We start from the raw sequence: 22233 nt of genomic DNA on the forward strand, positions 1-22233 counted from the left end.
TGCACCTCACCCACCCTCAGGACCAACGGCAGTTGATTTGGGGGGGGGGGGGGGGGTCTGGGTCTAGGATGACATCTCAGGTGGTGGGCACCTTTCTCCAGCCACTGTCCATCACCTTTATGGATCTGAACCCAGATGATAAACAAGAGGGCTTTCAGTCTGTGCCAGGTCTGATGTAAGACCCATAGACCTGCACCAAGCCACGAGTCCAAACCACTGTCACCTCCAACATATCCAGGAGCAGCTCTTCTCCACTGACAGCATCTGAAGTCACATCCCCAGCCTTGGCAACAGAATACTCCCACATCACCTTCCACTGTACCGGCCAGGATGCTTCTGACCTTATCAGCTAACTCAAGGGGGGAGTGATCCTGTAATCCCATCAGTCATATTGACGGCTCACTCACTATAATTATATACACATCTGGTAAGGCACCTAGGCACGACACAGAATGATACATCTGCCAGCGCCAGCCAGGTCGCAGCAGGTGAAGGGCTGCCACATCTAACTTGGCAACCAGGCAATGATTACAAGCTCTCCAGTGTATGTATTGACAATGACCCTACACTACATGGTTTCTTCATGGATTGTGATTTGGACTTTGTTGTTATCTACCAACAGTGTTTGGCTGGCACATGGATTAGCCTGTCTGTTTAATGCAGGACTGTCTTTGCTTCCTGTTCAACTGATCCTTGGTTTTCAATGAACAAACTGATGTTATATGGGTGCACCAAGAGAATGGTTCATATTTGAGTGTTTCCTAGTTGAACCTACAGTGATCTCCTGCACTCAAGTGTGAATTATTCAGCTAACATTCAGAGTACCGTGTTGAACATGTGGTATCCACCTCCAGAAGTCTTTTGTTTTGTGTATTTCCAGATGAGTCAGGAACTATTACTTCCTGTGATTTTATTTTAAATATGTTGCACTTAACAAAATCTGTGTTGCTGAAGAAACAGAAATATGTTTGTAGTGTTAATTGAACCCATCCTTTTGCTCTTTCCTCTTCTCCTTCCCTCACTATTTCCTTTTCATGTACCCCACTGATCATTTTCCCGTTATCCCCCAATAAGTCATCTTACAACTTCTACATATTCTTCTACACCTCAAACTTTGTTCATTAATACATCATCCTTCCTGTTTAACACATTCTATACATTGTACCATGTATCAGAATCAAACATGCATTCTTCATATATGAAATCAGTGTACCCCTTTCCACAAGTGTACTCCACTTAGGGATAACTGGGTGCACATGACCCCAGTTGTTTTTGTGCCCTAAAACAAAACAAAACTTTGGGATGAACCTTTTTGTGTGCAAAAGTGTTGTATAAATAGGTACAGAAAGTTCTGGCAGAATGCAAATAATTTAAGAGTGAAGGTAACAACTCAACAAATAGTTGAATCACAAACAAGCACGTTAAAAAGGATGAAATCTTTGTGTACAGCTACATTGTGCCAGGTGATTACACAATGCCAATATAGCAGACATCCTTACGGAAGCAAATATCTCACCAAATCTGAGACATAATAATATGTGCTGCTTCCAAAGTAGTGATAGTAATTTCAGTCCCTCACATTGGCACGACTAGTAAGTAAAGGGGGGATGAATACTGTGTAATAAAATTTAAATATTTAAGTGTCAAAGACCTAAAAACGATTGTTCCACAGAAAACTTCCACAAAAGTTTTTCTTTATAATGAGATCTTGGCTGATTAAGTTAATGGAATAAAGGAACACATACTTTTACAGTTGAAAGGTCCTTAATGCATTACCTCCTATCGTGAAAAATGTAACGTCCATCAATAAGAAATTGCCTAAATACACAGCAATATATCAACTCCGCCAGTAACGCAAATCATTGAAAGAAAGCAGGAACTGACACGAGTGAAGAGATCTTATACTCTGTCCAATTTACCAAAACTGCTCTGAAGAGTACCATTACTCATTAAAGCAGTTACTGGGCACCTGAAACATTTGCCTGAAATTCTCCTCATGGTCTCTCGTACGACTGGCGGCTTAGCTGAATAATTAACAGAGTTAAGGAATTACTACCATTATCTCTTTTTGCTCTCTTCTATGGTGGAATTACCCTTTCATTACATGAAAAGCTGCAAGATTTCCAACTGATTATCTACACTTCAAGTTCTGCAGAGCCAACTGCTTGTTCCTGTTTGCAGAGTGGCACACTCTGCTCCACCAGACACCATGTTGTCTTCTACACTGTCCTGAAGACTTTGGTGTGCATGAATCAGTGGCATGGTGCACCACGTAAGAAACACTTTACAGTCAGGGCAACCACACCCCAGATAAATCATGATGAGAAATAAAACTGCTTCAGCTGTAAAATCATTTTATCCTTAGGTACTACCAGTTTCACAGCACTTACAGTTGCATCTTCTTGTGCAAACTGAAGTCAAGTCATGATATACGTAACATATTACAAGATGACCCAGCGTTCATAGTCAGTCCCATGGAATAGTTATCTGCAAAAAATTCATATGTCCTAAAAGAAATAAGATATGGTCAGGCTGTGCCACACTATGTAAGGACTTATCTCATTGCACTGCCGTTCTGCAAGAGGCAGCTGCACAGCCAACTGCATTGAACAGAACTACTGAGCCATGCTGCACTATGGACGTCACCGACATGCACAGAACTGTGCTACTGTTTTCCAGAGCATCATTAACATAGAAACAACGTGTGGCACTGAAGTGGGTATAACAAAAAATAAAGTGAAAGGAGTTGCTTCAACTTCTATTCTTGATGGCCCTTGTGTATTTGTTGGTTGTAATTTTAATTTTAGTACTGTCAATAATGATACCTTCAGTCATTGTAATGGTTGGTTTACTATTGCCACTGTAAGAAGTGGTAGTAGTGGTCCTGCCACTGTTGGGTTGGAGAGCTTGGATTCACATAATGTGATTCCTTACTGTCATGTCATATTGGTGAGGTAGCTAATAAGGATTTTGTAAGGGATATGTCCTCGAAGAAACAAGACATGATGCAGCTTTCTTTACAATATCTTTGTTTCTTTTAGGACATCTGCCTTGTTTCTGGATATCTATTCCATGGGACTGACTGTGGATGCTGGGTCTTCCTGTAATATGTTACACATATCATGACTTGACTCCAATTTGCACCTGAAGATGCAGCTTTAAGTGCTGTGAAATAAAGGAATTTTGCAGCTGAAGTGGTTTTATTCTCAACATTGTGGATCATGCTGCTGACATGAACAAACAATTCCTGGATGCTGCCTATACATTCTAACACAGCCAGCTGACTATTCAGCATCCAGCTTGCCTTGCTGAGCACTCATCTTGGCAGTTTGCTTAACAGCACTGCTCTGTTGGTAGATGTATCTAGACTGGAAGGTGGTCACTGGAATGTAGATCAACAGCAGTGTGTGTGAGAATGGAGAACATAACAAAATATTTGTTTTGGAGAAGAACTCTCTAGCTTTGCAGAAGCATGTGCTCTGTCCCATATTCAGAAGACACCAATCTTGATTCACATTTCACAGAAGAATTTATGACAAGAGCATATTAGTTCATCAACAGTAAATAAGTTAGAACTCCATGAGAAAGATTGGTTCTACAAGCAGGAGCAGTTCCTCATTTATATACCAGTTTACGGAAACATCAATTCCAAATATGACACAAAAGAAAATCACTGGTAAGACTTTTTGCAAAGGAGAAGATGTGGCAGAGAAGACGGTAACTCAGAAGAAGAATCTACCATGTCTGCCAGTATTTCTTCTGCCTGAGAAAATGCAGGAAATGAATCATTACCAGACACGGTAATAGTTCCATTAAAAACAACATTGAAGGAAGGAAAGGAATTCAGCAATCACTCACAAATTCAAATTTTATTTTTATTGCACATCTAGATTTCAGCTATTGAATAGCCAATTTGTGAATAGAGTGTTTATGTTGAGTTAATGTGGACTTGTAAAGCTTGTGACAACACATGATACTATGACTTTAAGACTTACATGGCCAGATTACAACTGGCATGTTAGAATCTGGCCATGTCCATCTTAAAAGTCATGTAGCATCTTGTACCTTCACAATCATGACAAGTCTGTATGACCCAATTTAAATGCACTGAAGACAGCTATCCAATAGCTGAACTCTAGATCTGCAATAAAAATACACATTGGATTTGCAACTAATTGCTGAATTCATTTTCCATTTTTGAAATATATTACACTCACTGCGAGCAACTGTTCCGATGCAATCAAATTTGGTTATAACATTGAAGGGGATGAAACTATGAGTAGTGCAATCACAATAAATACCAAAATCAATCTATTGTGAAAGCAGATCCCATATGAAAAGTGAAAAATTCTTTAGGGAAATAAAAGCTATAGGATTGGAGGGTATTGGCTCAATGGAATCATTCACAATTGATATCATCAACTTAGTGGACATAGATAAGTATTCTTTTACTAATGGTGCTTTGTATAAAAACTCAGACAAACATGAAATGTTAATGAAATCTAGAAACATTCTTGCCTAGAAAAGTAATGCCTCTGCTTTTAAAACATCTTTACAATCCATAAGAATAACTGTTGAATGTAACCTGTGTTATCTAGATCCTCCCCCCAACACCAGCTTCTCTGAATTATGAGGATGGGAGATGTCCTTGCAACGCATCCTTCAATGCCGTAATCCTCCCAACCTCGATATCTGCTAGCTCCTGCCTCACACCCACCTCCCCTTCCATTATGTGACCTTAATTTCACTTTGCCTGCACTCCCACAATCTTTCCCATGGTCTCCCTCCTTCCTCTGATTTATCTTCATCTCCCAATCTGCTTCTCTACACCGCCACGCACTACATTCAACTTTCCCAGCCTGCAGTCAGATCATCGAGGTCACCAGTGCCACAAACCTGCTGCCTCTCCCTCCCAGCTGTCAGACGCCACTCCCCAACCCTTTCTCCTACTGCCCACTTCACACAACACAACCCATCACCCCAGCTAATCTGCAGCGCTGGCATAATGCAGCCAGCTGGGCCAAGGTAGCCATACAGGAGGGTTTATGTGCCAACTGACAACTCCGTGCCTCCAGTATTTGAGTTGTTACTTTTATTCCTTAAACTATTTATATTCCACAAAGAAATTGCAATTACCATAATTCTCATTATTAGTTTTGCATCACAACAACATAGAATAATACAAAGAGAGACTTACCAGTCTCTCCTCATATAGGCAGCTGCCCTGTTCCCATATAAGAATGCATATTCAGGACACTGACTGATGGCCTCATTGTACATACTGATTGCCTGAGTGTACTGCTTTGCATCGTAAGCCCCATTTGCCTAGAAAATAAAAATGAGAAATCAATGATTTTTACAACTGATCCACATCCGAACACTTGTAAATGATTCATATTCCTCATAAATATGCCAAATTACTTGAACACAGTCGTTACACTCAGTGTACAAAGAATGTGTGGAAAATGGTTTTGTTTCATTTTGTTTGTATTTTCTTACAGTTTCTGAAATGCATGATTTTATTAAAAGTGAATGCACAGTAGTTACCTAAACAATTTTCCTTAAGAAAAAGAGTATGTCTATGTCCAATATTATAACAACAGAAACACTGTCATACAAATTACTGTTCACTCTTAGGATCACTATCTGGATGAAAATTTCAGAAGACTACAAATGATTACATTACCAACAAAACTTTATTTGTTTGGTTATCATTTGTTATATGCCAAAATATCTGAGCATTTGAGATGGTGTACTGAATATTTCACAATAGTATGATCACTTCATACACCTTATTAAAGATGTTTCCCTTTGGTGTTCATTGTTTCTGACAATAATTATCACAACAAAGCCAATCTTTTGGGATACTTTTATGTCAAATAAGCCATGAGTAACCTGTGTAAGGCTGACAGAAACAAAAAATCTGAATATTGAATCAGTTTTCCTCAAGAGAATTGACAACATGTGAGGTCCAGGTAAACGGAAGAGCAATGAAACATGGGGCGTTACCAAAGGCCACAACAAGTGACATGGGAACTGCTTGTTATGATCTACAGTAATAGAAAAAATGCATGAACATATTAAAACACTATTCTAGATGAGACCACCTGATGTAATCATGCTCTCTGATTAGAGAATCTAAGCAATTTTTACTAACTTGTAATGTAAGTTGACTTTTAGTAACAGCTCAACTTTGCTTTACCTTACCACGGCAGTACATTCATTCTGGATACAAAACCAGACTTCGAACACTCCAGTATTATATCAAAATACAAAAAAGTAAGCACTTGGTGTGTCAAAGTGTCCATGAAATTTAGGGCTTGTAGATAGCTTACAGCAAAATGGCGCAGGCGACAACTGCTTGGTTGAGGGAATCCAGAGTCCCCACAAAGAGTGTGCGGCTCTGCATGTTTTGTCCGCAATGGGTAACATCAGTTACAAGGCAGATTTGACAGAACAGAGAACAAGAGTATAAATTTTTACATTCAGTGGCAAACATCTCAATCTACACGAGATTCCCGTTAGAATGGTAGCCAAAGGAAGATGATGATTAACTGGAATCACCACCTTTTTTTCTGCCTAGGGGCTAAAAACTGCTTTCCTGTAGGAACTGCTACAGGACATGAACACAGCTCAGGGAACCTTCACTAAAGCTGTGTGGAGAAGTTGAAAAATCTTGCAGGCAGACCTATGCTGTATAGCGAGCTACTCCAATACTGCCCCACAGGGCATGTGCACCCATCAGCTCGCCCACTGGCAGAGACATAGTGTGGGTCACCAGCCAGGTGGGCCTACTGCAGGCTTTTTGCACACACGGACGAGCCACTGAGCCACTCTTGCCAGTGTCTATGCTCAGTACGGGCAGTAATACTGTGCATACTACTACAGCCCAGCAGCCTGACTGCCTGCCCATCAGTTGCTTGTCCAGCTGTCCGGGCCCAAGCATTCAAGCTCGAACAACCTATTGCACAGAGTGTTATTTACTGCAATATGTCCCTTCATGAAGGAAAACTAGTATTGTTTATTGCATCTTTTTTTCCTTTTTTCTATCCACTCAGCTATATTTATTGATTTCATTTTTACGCGGTATCGATTTCAGAGCCACTTGGTTCCATCTTCATGCACCTTATGAGAATGTAGGAACTGAACTAAATCTACAATCTATGTCATCTAATAGAGATCGAAACAATACTATTTTCCATTTATCAACAAGCCAGAATACACCTCAACTGACTGACACAATTTATTTATTTTATTTATTTATTTATTGTTCCGTGGGACCACATTTAGGAGAAGTCTCCATGGTCATGGAACGAGTCAATACATGAAATTATAACACGATTGTAGAACACATAAAATGAAACAAGTCGTTAGTTTAAATAAAGAAAATCAAGAATGTAACACTGGAATTTGCTTAATTTTTTATCTCTTCCAGGAGCTCCTCGACAGAATAGAAGGAGTGAGCCATGAGGAAACTCTTCAGTTTAGACTTAAAAGTGTTTGGGCTACTGCTAAGATTTTTGAGTTCTTGTGGTAGCTTATTGAAAATGGATGCAGCAGAATACTGCACTCCTTTCTGCACAAGAGTCAAGGAAGTGCATTCCACATGCAGATTTGATTTCTGCCTAGTATTAACTGAGTGAAAGCTGCTAACTCTTGGGAATAAGCTAATATTGCTAACAACAAACGACATTAAAGAAAATACATACTGTGAGGGCAATGTCAAAATTCCCAGACTATTGAATAGGGGTCGACAAGAGGTTTTCGAACTTACACCATACATAGCTCGAACAGCCCGTTTTTGAGCCAAAAATACCCTTTTTGAATCAGAAGAATTACCCCAAAAAATAATACCATATGACATAAGCGTATGAAAATATGCGAAGTATACTACTTTTCGTGTTGAAATGTCACTTATTTCAGATACTGTTCTAATGGTAAATAAAGCGGCATTTAGTTTCTGAACAAGATCCTGAACATGGGCTTTCCACAACAGCTTACTATCTATCCGTACGCCTAGGAACTTGAACTGTTCCGTCTCGCTTATAACATGCCCATTCTGTCTGATTAAAATGTCAGTTCTTGTTGAATTGTGGGTTAGAAACTGTAAAAACTGAGTCTTACTGTGATTTAGCATCAAATTATTTTCCACAAGCCACGAACTTACTTCATGAACTACATTATTTGATAATGTTTCAATATTACACACAAGATCCTTCACTACCAAGGTGGTGTCATCAGCAAACAGAAATATTTTTGAATCACCTGTAATACTAGAAGGCATATCATTTACATAAATAAGGAACAGCAGTGGCCCCAGCACCGACCCTTGGGGAACGCCCCATTTAACAGTGCCCCATTGGGACTGAACATCATTACCACTCTCAATATTGTGGAGGATTACCTTCTGCTTTCTGTTCTTAAAGTAGGAGGCGAACCAATTGTAAGCTACTCCCCTTACTCCATAATGTTCCAACTTCTGCAGTAATATTTTGTGGTCAACACAGTCAAAAGCCTTCGTTAAATCAAAGAAAACACCTAACGTTCTCAACCTTTTATTTAATCCGTCCAAAACCTCACAGAGAAAAGAGAATATAGCATTTTCAGTTGTTAAGCCATTTCTAAAACCAAACTGTACATTTGACAGCAAATTATGTGAATTTAAATGCTGCAGTAACCTTGTATATACAAGCCTCTCGATAACTTTAGCAAACACCGATGGCATAGAAATAGGTCTATAATTGTCAACATTATCCCTGTCTCCCTTTTTATAAAGTGGCTTCACTACCGAGTACTTTAATCGGTCAGGAAACCGACCACTGCTAAAGGAAAAGTTACAGATATGGCTAAGTACTGAGCTAATATACGTGGAACAATACTTCAGTATTCTGCTAGATACCCCGTCATATCCATGAGAGTTCTTGGTCTTTAGTGATTTAATTATTAACTCAATCTCCCTCTTGTCAGTATCATGGAGGAGCATTTCAGGTAACAGTCTCGGAACACTTTTTTCTAAGAGCGCTATATGATTCCCTGTTGGGACTAGGTTTCTATTTAGTTCACTTGCTATATTCAGAAAGTGATTATTAAGTACTGTACATATATGCGACTTATCAGCAATACGGACATCCCCACTACGCACTGATTCTATATCCTCGACCTGTCTCTGCAGACCAGCCACTTCCTTTACGACTGACCATATGGTTTTAATTTTATCCTGAGACTTAGCTATTCTATCTGCATACCACATACTTTTTGCCTTCCTAATAACTTTTTTAAGCACCTTACAATACTGTTTGTAATGGGCTGCTGCATTTAGATTTTGACTGTTTCTAACGTTTTGATATAATTGCCACTTTGTTCTACAAGATATTCTTATCCCTTTAGTCAGTCTGGATTGATAGTCAAACCAGAATATTTATTTTCCTCCAAAAAGTCTTTTTCAGCTGACATTCCCACCGTCCTCAGTCACCATGGGAGCTAAAAGATTTGGCATACGTAAAAATGTATCTTTAATCAAAATGGATGCATCCAATTTTTGAATAACCAAGTTTTGCTGCATTCTTTCACCCTGACAAGGACCATCCAGTCCTAAAACATACTCCTCTTGTCCAACAAGTTATAACTGTGGCTTCTTGTTTTGAATAACATTCAAGAACAATGACTCATCTGAACTAATATCCTATGCAACCTGAATTAAACCTCACCAAACACCTCTCGGAGCTCCTTTAACAATGAGCCAAACTTCATGATAGCCTTCACACAATTTGAGCAATCTTTGTTCATTGTTATGGCACAACTAGTTGCACAGAGTCATCTCCTACATTCATAATCTTGTCCACACCACACTGCATAAAATCTCAGGTACCATCATGACTTGAGGTGGCATTAACACACATTTTGAAAGAACAAACATGGTAATAAAAATTACAACTGACTTCATGGAAAGACACAAGACAGATGACCTGCTAAAATCAGGCTGAAACAACTATAAAGATTTTATCTCATGGAATTACATTTTCCTTGAGACCTGTCTAGAAAAATTATATCCCAGGATGTCACACAACAACCTCTCAGCTTTCTATGATGCCTCATCAGCGGAATTTCCATGTTCTCATCAGAACAAAAAGTTAAAGATTATAAGTAAACTCAAATAATAAAATTTAATTTAAATAATTCATAACTATCATCACTCATTTATATGATTAATTAAATATCTCAACAATTCTGCTACATAGAAACAGTTTAACATTTAATACAAATTTAAGCAGTTAATAATGAACTAACAATCATCTTTAGAGACTCTATCCTATGAGGTGGTGTAAAGCCTTTCTGCGTTGGAGCTGTTTGAAAGGAGAACCCGTTTGTGCGGTTGAATTCTTTGCATTCTTCCCCATATGCGTAAACGTCAAGATGCATCAAATCCTCTGTGAGGCGCTCACAGCCTTCATCTGTAAAGTGAAAACAAATAAATATATACCATAAAAAGACCAAATGAGAACAGCAGCTCTATAAGTCTTCTTTACATGTAGTACATGTAAATTTATAATACACACTAAAATTCTGACAGGGGAGATATTAGTCTTTAAAGTTAAGCATAATCAAGAAATGATTGCATATTTTCTCAACAGGATGTCAAAAGGCTTACACAGCACAATAAAGCTTAATCAAAAGATATTTAGTATCCAACAGTGTCCAAAACCGTTACGAGAGATTCTAAAAGTGAACACAAACATGTCTTGTATGATCACCAGAAGAATCTCTTCCATGGCATCAAAACAGTGAATACCAGACACAGGTGCCATAAGTGCTTGGCAGCAATGTGGTATGTTCTACATAAACACAATTGCCAATCAAGCTCATTCTTGATAATTATGTGCAGAAATATGGAAGAGCCCTCAGTGGTGGCTCAGTGGTGCAATCCATCTCCCCATTTCATTCCACAAATTCTCAACAGGATTCAGATCCACACACTTCACTTCACTAGCCAGTCCATGGCATTGATACCTTTACCTGTCAGAAATTCAAATTGATTAGACATTATCATCCACTAAAATGACGTTTGGAGCCAACAATATCTGTAAGAAGTTGTACATGTAGTTTTGGTACTTCAGCTCTGTACACCTACATGTTAACAGTATTCCTTTGGCCACCAATGAAGACTTGAAGCTCCACAAACTATCCAAAATGTTGCTCTTTAGATCCAGACCCACCATTACTACACTGATTTCTTTTTAAAATGTTCCTCTGACTGCACTAGCTACCACTTTTGATCCAGATGAATGAGCACAAGACACATTCTGCAAACTGACGTCAAACTCACGTGTAATGAGCATATTTCCTGCACTCATTTGTGGTCCCATCTTGATGCTGCCGACTTCACAATAAACATATCCATCGCTACACTGCTACGAGTGGGATCTACACGGCTGAATATAGACGCACTGCTTCGACCCTCATTGTATTGGTCTTTTATGAACATTTCTTGTGTTCCACAACTGTCAACTGAGTTTTGAGATGACTTTGGGATGTTGAACATTGCAGACATCTTATCAAAGTGGTTGGAAATAAAAAGAAGGGTGCTGGGCATGGCAGACATTTTATCAAAGCATTAAGGGACTTCAGGGAAATGTCAATGGACTGAAAGTACACTTTTGATCCTCAAATATTCTCTCTCTCTCTCTCTGACCACCATATTTGAAGGAAAGATATATTAAGACTACTACTGTGGTGATACATGTGAGTCAATTTTTTATCTAGGCATTCTTGGCTGATAGGAGGAGTTGCCATTTATGATAGAGCCAACACTTCCTTCTAACAATCTGATGTTTCATAATTTTGTTATGAAGAAGTGTTACAGTGATGTGTACCACAGTCTAAATTTGCTGGTGCAGAACTTCTAGACAGAATGATTTAGAGAACACCAATTCTAGCTTCAGGCAATTACAAGAGTCTCCATTTCCATGCATGATCACTAAAATTACAATACCAAACAATTCAAGATTTTGTATTTACACCATCTGGGCTGAAATGAGCAGATGACAAACAAATTAGTCTGACAAATAATGCAGAGTTTCGAGGCATATTATTATGCTTGACACTTGTAAAAATTCTGAAGTTATTTTGATAGGAAAGTTCTCATCTGCTAATAAGCAGCAGTATTTTATTTCATTACTACTTAATGTAAACATATCTTAATACATAAAAATTCCCTTTATGTTTTCAAGGTTTTTTTCTGAGATTAAAACTGTGAATGATAACATCAACTCTCTTGATCATCAAGAAACTTCTTTAAATCTATGGCGAAACAAACACTTATGACAGATAAAAAAGAGAATATGCCTTCTGCAGGCAGTGTTTGACTCCAGAACAATTTTTGTAGATCTCACAGCAACACAGCTCCACTAAAGACCTCCTAATAACCAATAATACAATATATGTGAAGTTTGCAATAGTACAGTAAAGACAGTAAGATCCCAAAACTTAACATGCAACCTTGGGGTGTACTCACACAGCAGAATGCCAGCAGTTAATGTTTATGTCTAACCGTGGCATAGAGGCTCAAATCAATTAATAAACCAATTTCTGCAAGTTTCATTGTTCTGGTGGAGCTTCGTTGCTATCTTTACAACTCTAAACGGGTATCTATGGCCATTCCTTTACCATTAAACACTTTTGATGCACAACTACCATGATTCTATAAAACAGATTTACAGTGACTATTAGAAGCATTTTCTAGTCTGAACATACTGTTTCATCCAACAGACACAATCACAGTTCTCCCTTTATCAGCTGTTTGCCGTATATTCTGAAAGATGTTATTCTGTGGTCTTATACAATTTTTGACGACACTAATCAAATCCTGGGTTGAAATTCAAAAATGTCAGACTCATCAACTGAGTAACATCCATCTCACTCACTTCATTCATGGGATGAAGAGCACCACAAACAACAGCATTCAGATAATGTGTTTCTGGGTTTTCAGATGGTGGATTAAACAAGTATGTAGAACCGTACTAAACGCCAAGAACATACATACAAAATATGTAATCTAGTGCATTTCCCAATCTTGAATGGTTTTCTTCTTATCTTTGTTCATAGTTTGAATTATTAACACAGCATATCTTATTACTATAAGTACTGAAAATGTTAAGGTACTGTCCAATCAGCTAAACCTATAAATATTTTAAAAGAAGAGTTATCAAAACCATATCATCACAGGCATCCCAGTACAGGCAAAGTTTAAATTTCAAGAGCTACAAGTGATTATGTTAGTTCTGTGTCATCAAGATAAGAATTTGAAATAATTTTAACGTTGAATCAATTCACATAGAAATTATGAAACACATATTTAAGCAATGGGATACCGAGTGTAAGAGAAATGGATTTAGAGCACAGATTACTGGTAATATCATGGAATAAGTTGTTTGAAATAGTTAAAACAAAGCAACTAAAAGGGCAAATAATTATGATAGCCCACACTCACTCTTACACACAAATTCATTTAATTCTTTTGCAATCTTACACAGTGGTGGCTGGTTATCATGTGCTAATGTGCCACAACACACTGTGAATGCATTAACATTACGCCATTTCACATCGAATGCAAGCTGGAAACCACACTAAAATTACACCATTTCTCTTCAAATGCATGCTGGTATGCAAACAAACTGGAGGAAAACATGTTTTGTAGCACTCACTCTGCAATAATTAGAAACGTGTGTCAGGTGCTGAAATGATGGTCAGCCAAGCTACAATCAACTCAGGTAAGTGACACAGCTGTCTGTTTTCTACTGCTCATGCTCTGATGTGACAATATCCCTTCCGGTGCTATTTTGCTCACAGCATCTGGTCAGTATTTTTCTTTGAAACTACATGTAGCATATTGTCCAGGCATTCAGTATAAAGAATTTATAATGTGCTGTTGTCGTGATGGCACTGTGGTCAAGGGCTCTAAACAACAAACTGGTAACTCTCCTATCCAGGTTCAGTTCCTGCTGTCGCCAACTTTTTCCTTCTTTCGCATTTCTACTCGCAGTGTTTATCTATTAATTACAAAATTTAAATATATTTAAAAAGTTCAAATTATTTATGTAAAATTAATATATTCAAAAAAGTTACAATTACTACCCTTGTAAGTCAAAAGGCTATAGACTTGATGGTGGTAAATCAAGGGAGTATATGTTTGGTTGGTTGGTTGGTTGGTTCGTGGGATTGAAGGGGGCCAGACTACTAGGGCCATCAGTCCCTTTTTCCACAAACTTGAAAGACCCACAAAGAATAAAAACAAACAATGGAGATGACAAGAGATGACACAGGACAAGAAACACACAGACGGAGACCAGAAAAAAGGAATTAAAATCACACCAAGTGTGACAATAGTTGGCCGACCACAGAAACAAAAGGAAAAGTCAACCACCTAGAAACACACTAAAAACCCCAGTCTAAAATCGTAGGCCAAAGGCCAGACTCAACACAAAACGACAAACACTTACCAAGCAATAAAAACCCCCCTGCACGAATAAAACTCAAAACTAAATCTGCCATCGCAACGTCATCTGATAAAAGTGCAGGAAGCGTATCAGACAGCGCAAAACATCTGCCTGAGCGGAGTTAAAAGCGGGCAGTCCAACAAGATGTGGACCACCGTCGAAGCTGACCCGCAGCGACATAAAGGTGGGTCCTTGCAGTGCACTAAATAGCTGTGTATCATCCACGTGTGGCCAGTGCACAGCTGGCAGCAGACAACAGAGTCCTTGCGAGAGACCCGCAATGAGGAGCGCCATGCACCGGTAGCCTCCTTGATGGCCCGAAGTTTGTTCGGTGAAGGAAGGGTACGCCATTCTTCACCCCAGGTGCGAAGTACCTTCTGCTGCAAAACTGACCTGAGGTCACTCTCCCAAAGGTCAATCTCCAAGGCTGGTGCACTGACAGCCTGTTTAGCCAGCGTGTCAACACATTCACTTCCTGGGATGCCGACATGATCCAGGGACCACACAAAGACCACAGAGTGGCCACAACAGGCAAGAGGATGGAGGGACTCCTGGATAGCCATCACCAGATAAGAGCAAACGAAACACTAATCGATAGCTCGTAAACCACTCAGGGAGTCACTACAGATAACCTGAGCAGGAGCGGATATACTCTAGGGCATGAGAGATGGCGACCAGCTTGGCAGTGAAAACACTGCAGCCAGCCAGCAATGAGTGTTGTTCATAATAATCCCCTAGATTATGACCATAACCGACATGACCAGCAACCATTGAGCCATCAGTATAGACAACGTCAGAGCCTTGAAACGCGGCAAGGATTGAAAGAAAGTGGCGGCAGAGGGCCCAGGAGGGACTGAGTACTTTGGGCCCTGTGCCAAATCGAGCCAAAGGCATGGGCGGGGCACACACCATGGGGGTAAATGCAGAGAGGCCAAGAAAAGAGTTGGAAAAGGAAAAACCTCAAGCCCAGAGAGAAGAGCTCTGACGCGAACCGCGATCGTACACCCTGACCGGGGCTGCCGTTCCAGGAGATGGACGACCGACTGAGGAAACAGGAAACGATAACTGGGATGCCCGGGCAAGCTACAAATGTGTGTAGCATAAGCGGCCAGTAATCGTTGGCGCTGGAACGGCAATGGAGGGACACCTGCCTCCACAAGTATGCTGTTGACTGGGCTTGTCTGGAAAGCTCCAGTGGCGAGTCGGATCCCGCTGTGAAGGATGGGGTCCAACAACCGCAATGCGGAAGGAGATGCTGAACCGTAAGCCAGGCTCCCATAATCTAGATGGGACTGAATTCACGCCTGGTACAGCTGGTGCGACTCAAGCAACAAATAGCGTTAAGATGCCGCCAGCACATCTGTTTAAGCTGCCGAATATGAGAGACCCAAGTCAACCGGGTATCAAAAACCAATCCCAAAAACCGATGCGTCTCCACCACAGCAAGAGGTTGGCCGTCAAGATAAAGCCATGGCTCAGGGTGAACAGTGCGTCGCCGGTAGAAATGCATAACGCAGGTCTTGGCAGGTGACAACTGGAAGCCATGCGCTACAGCCCAAGACTGGATAGCGCCCTGCAGCTGCCATTCAGCAGCTGCAATGGCAGTGGAGCTAAAGTATAGGCAGAAGTCGTCAGCATACAAGGAAGCTGAGACAGACATTCCCACTGCCGCAGCGAGCCCATTAATTGCAATTAAAAAGAGGCACACACTTAAGACAGATCCTTCCAGTACCCCATTCTCCTGAACTCAGGAGGAACTATGAGAGGCTGCAACTTGCACGCAGAAGGAACGAAGCGACAGAAAATTTTGTATGAAAATCGGGAGCAGACCCCATCCATGAAGTGTAGAGAGGATATGATGTCGCCATGTTGTATCGTATGCCTTCCGCATGTCAAAAAAGACGGTGACCAGATGCTGACTGTGGGCACAGGCCGTACGGATGGCAGACTCCAGGCACACCAGATAAGGGCAAGCAGCTACGGCACTTTGGAATTCCCACTCACTGAATGGAGCATTACATGATTCAGGGTGTCGCGTGTGAAATGAAAGGCTCCAATGTTCCAACCGCTCTTTCAGGGAGCGGAAGGCCAGTGGGTAATTCGCAGAAGCGGAACACTGGGCAAAACGCTCTGCTAAGCGGTTTGCAATTGTGTCAGAGTCAGTACAGACTGCTCCATTCAGTGAAAGCACAGATACACTGACAGGGGTCTGATAGCCATAGAGTCACCTAATCTTGGCCCAAACTTGCAATGGAGAGGTACAGAGGCCAATGGTGGAGACATACCTTTCCCAGCACTCCTCCTTGCATTGGCAAATGAGGCAGCAGGCTTGCACACAGAGCCGTTTAAAGGCGATGAGGTGTGCCAATGAGGGTTGCAGCTTGTGACGCTAGAGTGCTCGCCTGCGATCTTTAATCACTTCAGGGATCTCAGGCGACCACCAAGGAATAGTCCTCCACCGAGGAGACCCAGAAGAACAGGGCATGGCAGATTCTGCAGCAGTATCGATGCCGGTGGTGACCGAGTGAACCACCGAATCAATGACGTCAGTGGAAAGAGGCTCTATAGTGGCAATGGAGGTGAACAAGTCCCAGTCAGCCTTATTCATAGCCCATCTGCAGGGGCACCCAGAAGAGTGACGCTGTGGCAGTGGCAGAAAGATCAGAAAGTGGTCACTACCGTACAAGCCGTCATGCACACTCCATTGGACAGATGGTAATAGGCTACGGGTGCAGATCGAAAGGTCAATGGCTGAGTATGTGCCATGCGCCACACTGAACTGTGTGAAGGCACCAGTATTTAAAAGAGAAAGGTCGAGCTGTGCCAAGACTTGCTCAACGATGCTGCCTCGGCCTGTTGCCACTGATCCACTCCACAGAGGGTTATGGGCGTTGAAGTCGCCCAGTAACAAAAAAGGTGGCGGTAATTGGGCTATCAGTGCAGCCAGGACATGCTGCGGGACATCACCATCTGGTGGAAGATAGAGACTGCAGACAGTAACAGCCTGAGGCGTCCAGATCTGAATAGCGACACCCTCTAAAGGTGTTTGTAGAGGGACAGGCTCGCTGTAAAGAGAGTGAAGGACAAAGATGCAGACCCCACCAGATACCCTCTCATAAGTTGCCCTGTTCTTACAATAACCCCGATAGCCATGGAGGATGGGGGTTTGCATTACCAGAAACCTAGTTTCCTGAAGAGCAATACAGAGGGAAGAGTGAAGGCTGAGAAGTTGTCAGAGCTCAGCAAGATGGTGGAAAAACCCATTGCAGTTCCACTGCAGGATGACATTGCCCATGGCCGAGAAAGGTGTGAAGGGACCGAGGAGGCAGTTACGCCACTGGGTCACCTGATGCCACCAATTGGGTACCGACAGGAGCAACATTCATCATGTCTGAGGGACCGGCGAGATCTAGGTCCTCAGAGGACGCCAGAATCTGCAATGCATTCTCAGATGCAGAGTTTGTAGGTAGCGGTGGAGTGGGTGGCACCACAATTTCCTTGGTCTTAGGGGTCTTCAATTTCGATTTCTCATGCTGTTCCTTTGTTTGCCCTTGCTGGGAGAGCTTCATTGATTCAGTCTCCGGGACTACACAGAGTACGCGAAAGAACTTGCCCCCCTTCTAACAGCCGTGTACCACAAGTCTCTGCCGTGTACCACAAGTCTCTAGAGGAACGGAAGGTTCCAAATGACTGGAAAAGAGCACAGGTAGTTCCAGTCTTCAAGAAGAGTCATCGAGCAGATGCGCAAAACTATAGACCTATATCTCTGACGTTGATCTGTTGTAGAATTTTAGAACATGTTTTTTGCTCGCGTATCATGTCGTTTTTGCAAACCCAGAATCTACTCTGTAGGAATCAACATGGATTCCGGAAACAGCGATCGTGTGAGACCCAACTCACTTTATTTGTTCATGAGACCCAGAAAATATTAGATACAGGCTCCCAGGTAGATGCTATTTTCCTTGACTTCCGGAAGGCGTTCGATACAGTTCTGCACTGTCGCCTGATAAAGTAAGAGCCTACGGAATATCAGATCTGCTGTGTGGCTGGATTGAAGAGTTTTTAGCAAACAGAACACAGCATGTTGTTATCAATGGAGAGACGTCTACAGACATTAAAGTAACCTCTGGCGTGCCACAGGGGACCATTGCTTTTCACAATATATATAAATGACCTAGTAGATAGTGTCGGAAGTTCCATGCGGCTTTTTGCGGATGATGCTGTAGTATACGGAGAAGTTGCAGCATTAGAAAATTGTAGCGAAATGCAGGCAGATCTGCAGCGGATAGGCACTTGGTGCAGGGAGTGACAACTGACCCTTAACATAGACAAATGTAATGTATTGCGAATACATAGAAAGAAGGATCCTTTATTGTACGATTATATGATAGCGGAACAAACACTGGTAGCAGTTACTCCTGTAAAATATCTGGGAGTATGTGTGCGGAACGATTTGAAGTGGAATGATCATACAAAATTAATTGTTGGTAAGGCGGGTACCAGGTTGAGATTCATTGGGAGAGTCCCTAGAAAATGTAGTTCATCAACAAAGGAGGTGGCTTAAAAACACTCGTTCGACCTACACTTGAGTATTGCTCATCAGTATGGGATCCGTACCAGATCGGGTTGATGGAGGAGATAGAGAAGCTCCAAAGAAGAGCGGCGCATTTCGTCACAGGGTCATTTGGTAACCGTGATAGCGTTACGGAGATGCTTAGCAAACTCAAGTGGCAGACTCTGCAAGAGAGGCGCTCTGCATCGCGGTGTAGCTCGCTCGCCAGGTTTCGAGAGGGTGCGTTTCTGGATGAGGTATCGAATATATTGCTTCCCCCTACTTATACCTCCCGAGGAGATCACGAATGTAAAATTAGAGAGATTCGAGCAAGCACGGTGGCTTTCAGACAGTCGTTCTTCCCGCAAACCATACGTGACTGGAACAGAAAAGGGAGGTAATGACAGTGGCACGTAAAGTGCCCTCCGCCACACACCGTTGGGTGGCTTGCGGAGTATAAATGTAGATGTAGACTGAAGAGGACTCCAAAGCCTTATGACCAGCTACCTGGGGCTTCTTCAGCCCCTGGCGGGTGTCTAGTTTGCCACTGGTAGGAACCTGGGAAGGGAGTGACCCAAGAGATCCCTTCCTAGCGACAGAAGCCAAAGAAGACTTACGCTTCTAAGGCTTAGAAGTGGGGGTGGGGATGTGCTGCTCCGAGGTAGGTGGTGCGGGATCAACAGGGAGGGAAGTGTCCCCCACCATCAAGGTGGCAGGTGTGGTCCTTAGGCCCTGAGAGCTGACTGTATGTGGTGCAACGGATGGAGCTGTAACAGGAGTGACAGTGGCGGCCTAACATGACGTCATGCGCACGGGATGAATCCGTTCAAATTTCCGTTTAGCCTCAGTGTAGGTCCAGGGTCTTGTATTCCATTATTTTCTGTTCCTTTTGTAGAATCTTCAGTCCGGCGAGCACGAGGGATGGTTCTCTCCGCAGTTGACACAGATGGGAGGCAGGGCACATGGAGTATCAGGATGGGATGGACGACCACAATCACGACATATGGGGCTGGAAGCACAACGGGAAGACATATGGCCGAACTTCCAACACTTGAAGCACCGCATGGGGGGGATGGATATATGGCTTGACATCACAGCGGTAGAACATCACCTTCACCTTCTCGGGTAATGTGTCACCCTCAAAGGCCAAGATGAAGGCGCCAGTGGCAACCAGATTATCCCTCAGACCCCGGTGGACGCATCTGACGAAATGGACACCTCGTCGCTCTAAGTTGGCGCACAGCTCGTCATCGGACTGTAAAAGGAGGTGCCTGTGGAAGATAATGCCCTGGACCATATGTAAGCTATTATGGGGCATGATAGTAACTGAAACATCCCCCAGCTTCTTGCATTCGAGTAATGCCCGTGACTGGGCAGAGGATGCTCTTTTTATCAGGACTGACCCGAACCGCATTTTTGACAAGCCCTTCACCTCCCCGAACTTCTCCTCTAAATACTCTACAAAGGATTCCCCATCAGCTCTTGTACAGACTAGATACCAGGGCGAATACGTCTCGCTGTCATTCATAGCTTTCCGTTCCTCCCATGGTGCGGCCAGGGAGGGGAAAGATTTGGGGTCATACATTTTTGCATTAAAGTGAGCCTTCGAAAGCGTAGAGACTGCCAGGGGTTCGCCACCAGTAAGAGAAGATGTGCCACTCTTCATTGCATGTCATCCACCCTGCTGCCACCTACTTCGACCAAGGGCCCTCCCCACGGGCACCACCCAGCCACAGCAAGGGCCACCTGGCAGGATGGCCATTGCCGGCAGTCCCGATGCCCCAGGGAGATAGGCATCAGTAGAGTGAACCCTGTGTTGTCAGAGGGCTACAACCAACCGGGTACATGGCGGCCCCACCACAATGGACTGGCTACCGTGCTGGATATTAGGTGGCAAGTGATCCATGGTCGTCGTCAGCGCAGAAAGCGACACTGCAGAGTACATGGCAGAAATCGCACCCAATTGTAATTGAAGGTACTTGAAAATGGCGATTAAGCCAAAAGAGACTGTTATAAATAAAGATTACTTATTATAAACAGCTATTTGGTGTATCTACTCTAACAATCATGTCACTATCAATTTGAGTAGATTACATAATGCAGTCTAAAATAGGGTATAGCTGCCCAATTGTCCACCACTTTCTGTCAGAAAACGAAAGTTTGAAAACATGTAGCAATGTGAGCAGCATATCAATCATACCCTATGCAAGACAACTATTCTGTCCTTCATGAACCACTCCCTTGCACGAGGACTGATCCACCTTCCTTTATCAGAAAACTTGGAGCACTAAAATAATACTCCCTGCATATTTATCTTAGCAGTATTATTTGAATTACCAAATATCATTAAGAGAATAAAGCATTCTCAATGAAATGAATATCAGCAGTGTAACATTAAGTTCATGTAGGTTTTCTTCAAACCTACATGTCCTCAATAGTATTCATGCTTTTATAGATGACAAGTTAGTTTGATATACAATTAAGACGCTTACCATCATCTGGTTTCAATTCATCAAGTCCAACATCAGAAAATTCAAATCTCTTCGGACGTCTTTTGTTGCTAATATCAAATATGTAGACTTGTTCTCCTCCCATATTGGCCAATAAATCTCGTCCATTTGGTCCGAAAGTGATGTATGTTGATACTAGATTTCTATAATTCTTCCTGTAAAATCTTTGTATTGATGGGAGTTGACCTGAAACAGTACAGAAATGAATGAGCAAATGGATAACTGCACTAATCCAAAAACTGAATGAAAAATTTATTATATTTCTTTCTAATGCATAACTTCTACAGCTAGATCTAGACTCTGCAAACCACTGACAAGTGCAGAGCTGACATTCCATGTCTTTGTATGAACAACCAGCATTTCTTCTCATTCCATATGTGTATGGAGTGTGGGAAGAATGACTTTTTAATTGTCTCTTATCTTGTACATGTACTACCTAGGGCAGTAAAGCATAGGGGAAAGTGGGGAAAAGACAGAGGCCGCTGCATATTCCTAGAATCATGGCATAATACTGGTTCTTTAAACATTTTAAGTAGGCTTTTGCTGGATAGTGGATATCTTTGTTCAAGTGCTGCCAGTTCAGGTATATCAGCAGTTCCAAGACCCTCTCCCACTAGTCAAACAAACCTGTGACCATTCATACCGCCCATTTTTTTTTTTTTTTTTTTTTTTTTGTATT

The 22233-nt window shown here is 41.9% G+C and overlaps 1 protein-coding gene across 3 annotated transcripts in view; it reads right to left on the bottom strand.

Moving 5' to 3' along the window:
* Positions 1 to 22233, bottom strand: part of LOC124554956 (WD and tetratricopeptide repeats protein 1-like) — a 202316-nt gene that overhangs the window by 82218 nt on the left and 97865 nt on the right. For all 3 annotated transcript variants that reach the window (XM_047128661.1, XM_047128659.1, XM_047128660.1), the window contains exons 8-10: positions 21537 to 21740; positions 10288 to 10451; positions 5198 to 5325 (exon numbers count right to left, since the gene is read on the bottom strand). In XM_047128661.1, the coding sequence (XP_046984617.1) occupies positions 5198 to 5325; positions 10288 to 10451; positions 21537 to 21740 (496 nt within the window). The remainder of the gene's footprint in view (positions 1 to 5197; positions 5326 to 10287; positions 10452 to 21536; positions 21741 to 22233) is intronic.

This window comes from Schistocerca americana, chromosome X, assembly GCF_021461395.2.
Source record: "Schistocerca americana isolate TAMUIC-IGC-003095 chromosome X, iqSchAmer2.1, whole genome shotgun sequence".
Lineage (NCBI taxonomy): Eukaryota > Metazoa > Arthropoda > Insecta > Orthoptera > Acrididae > Schistocerca > Schistocerca americana.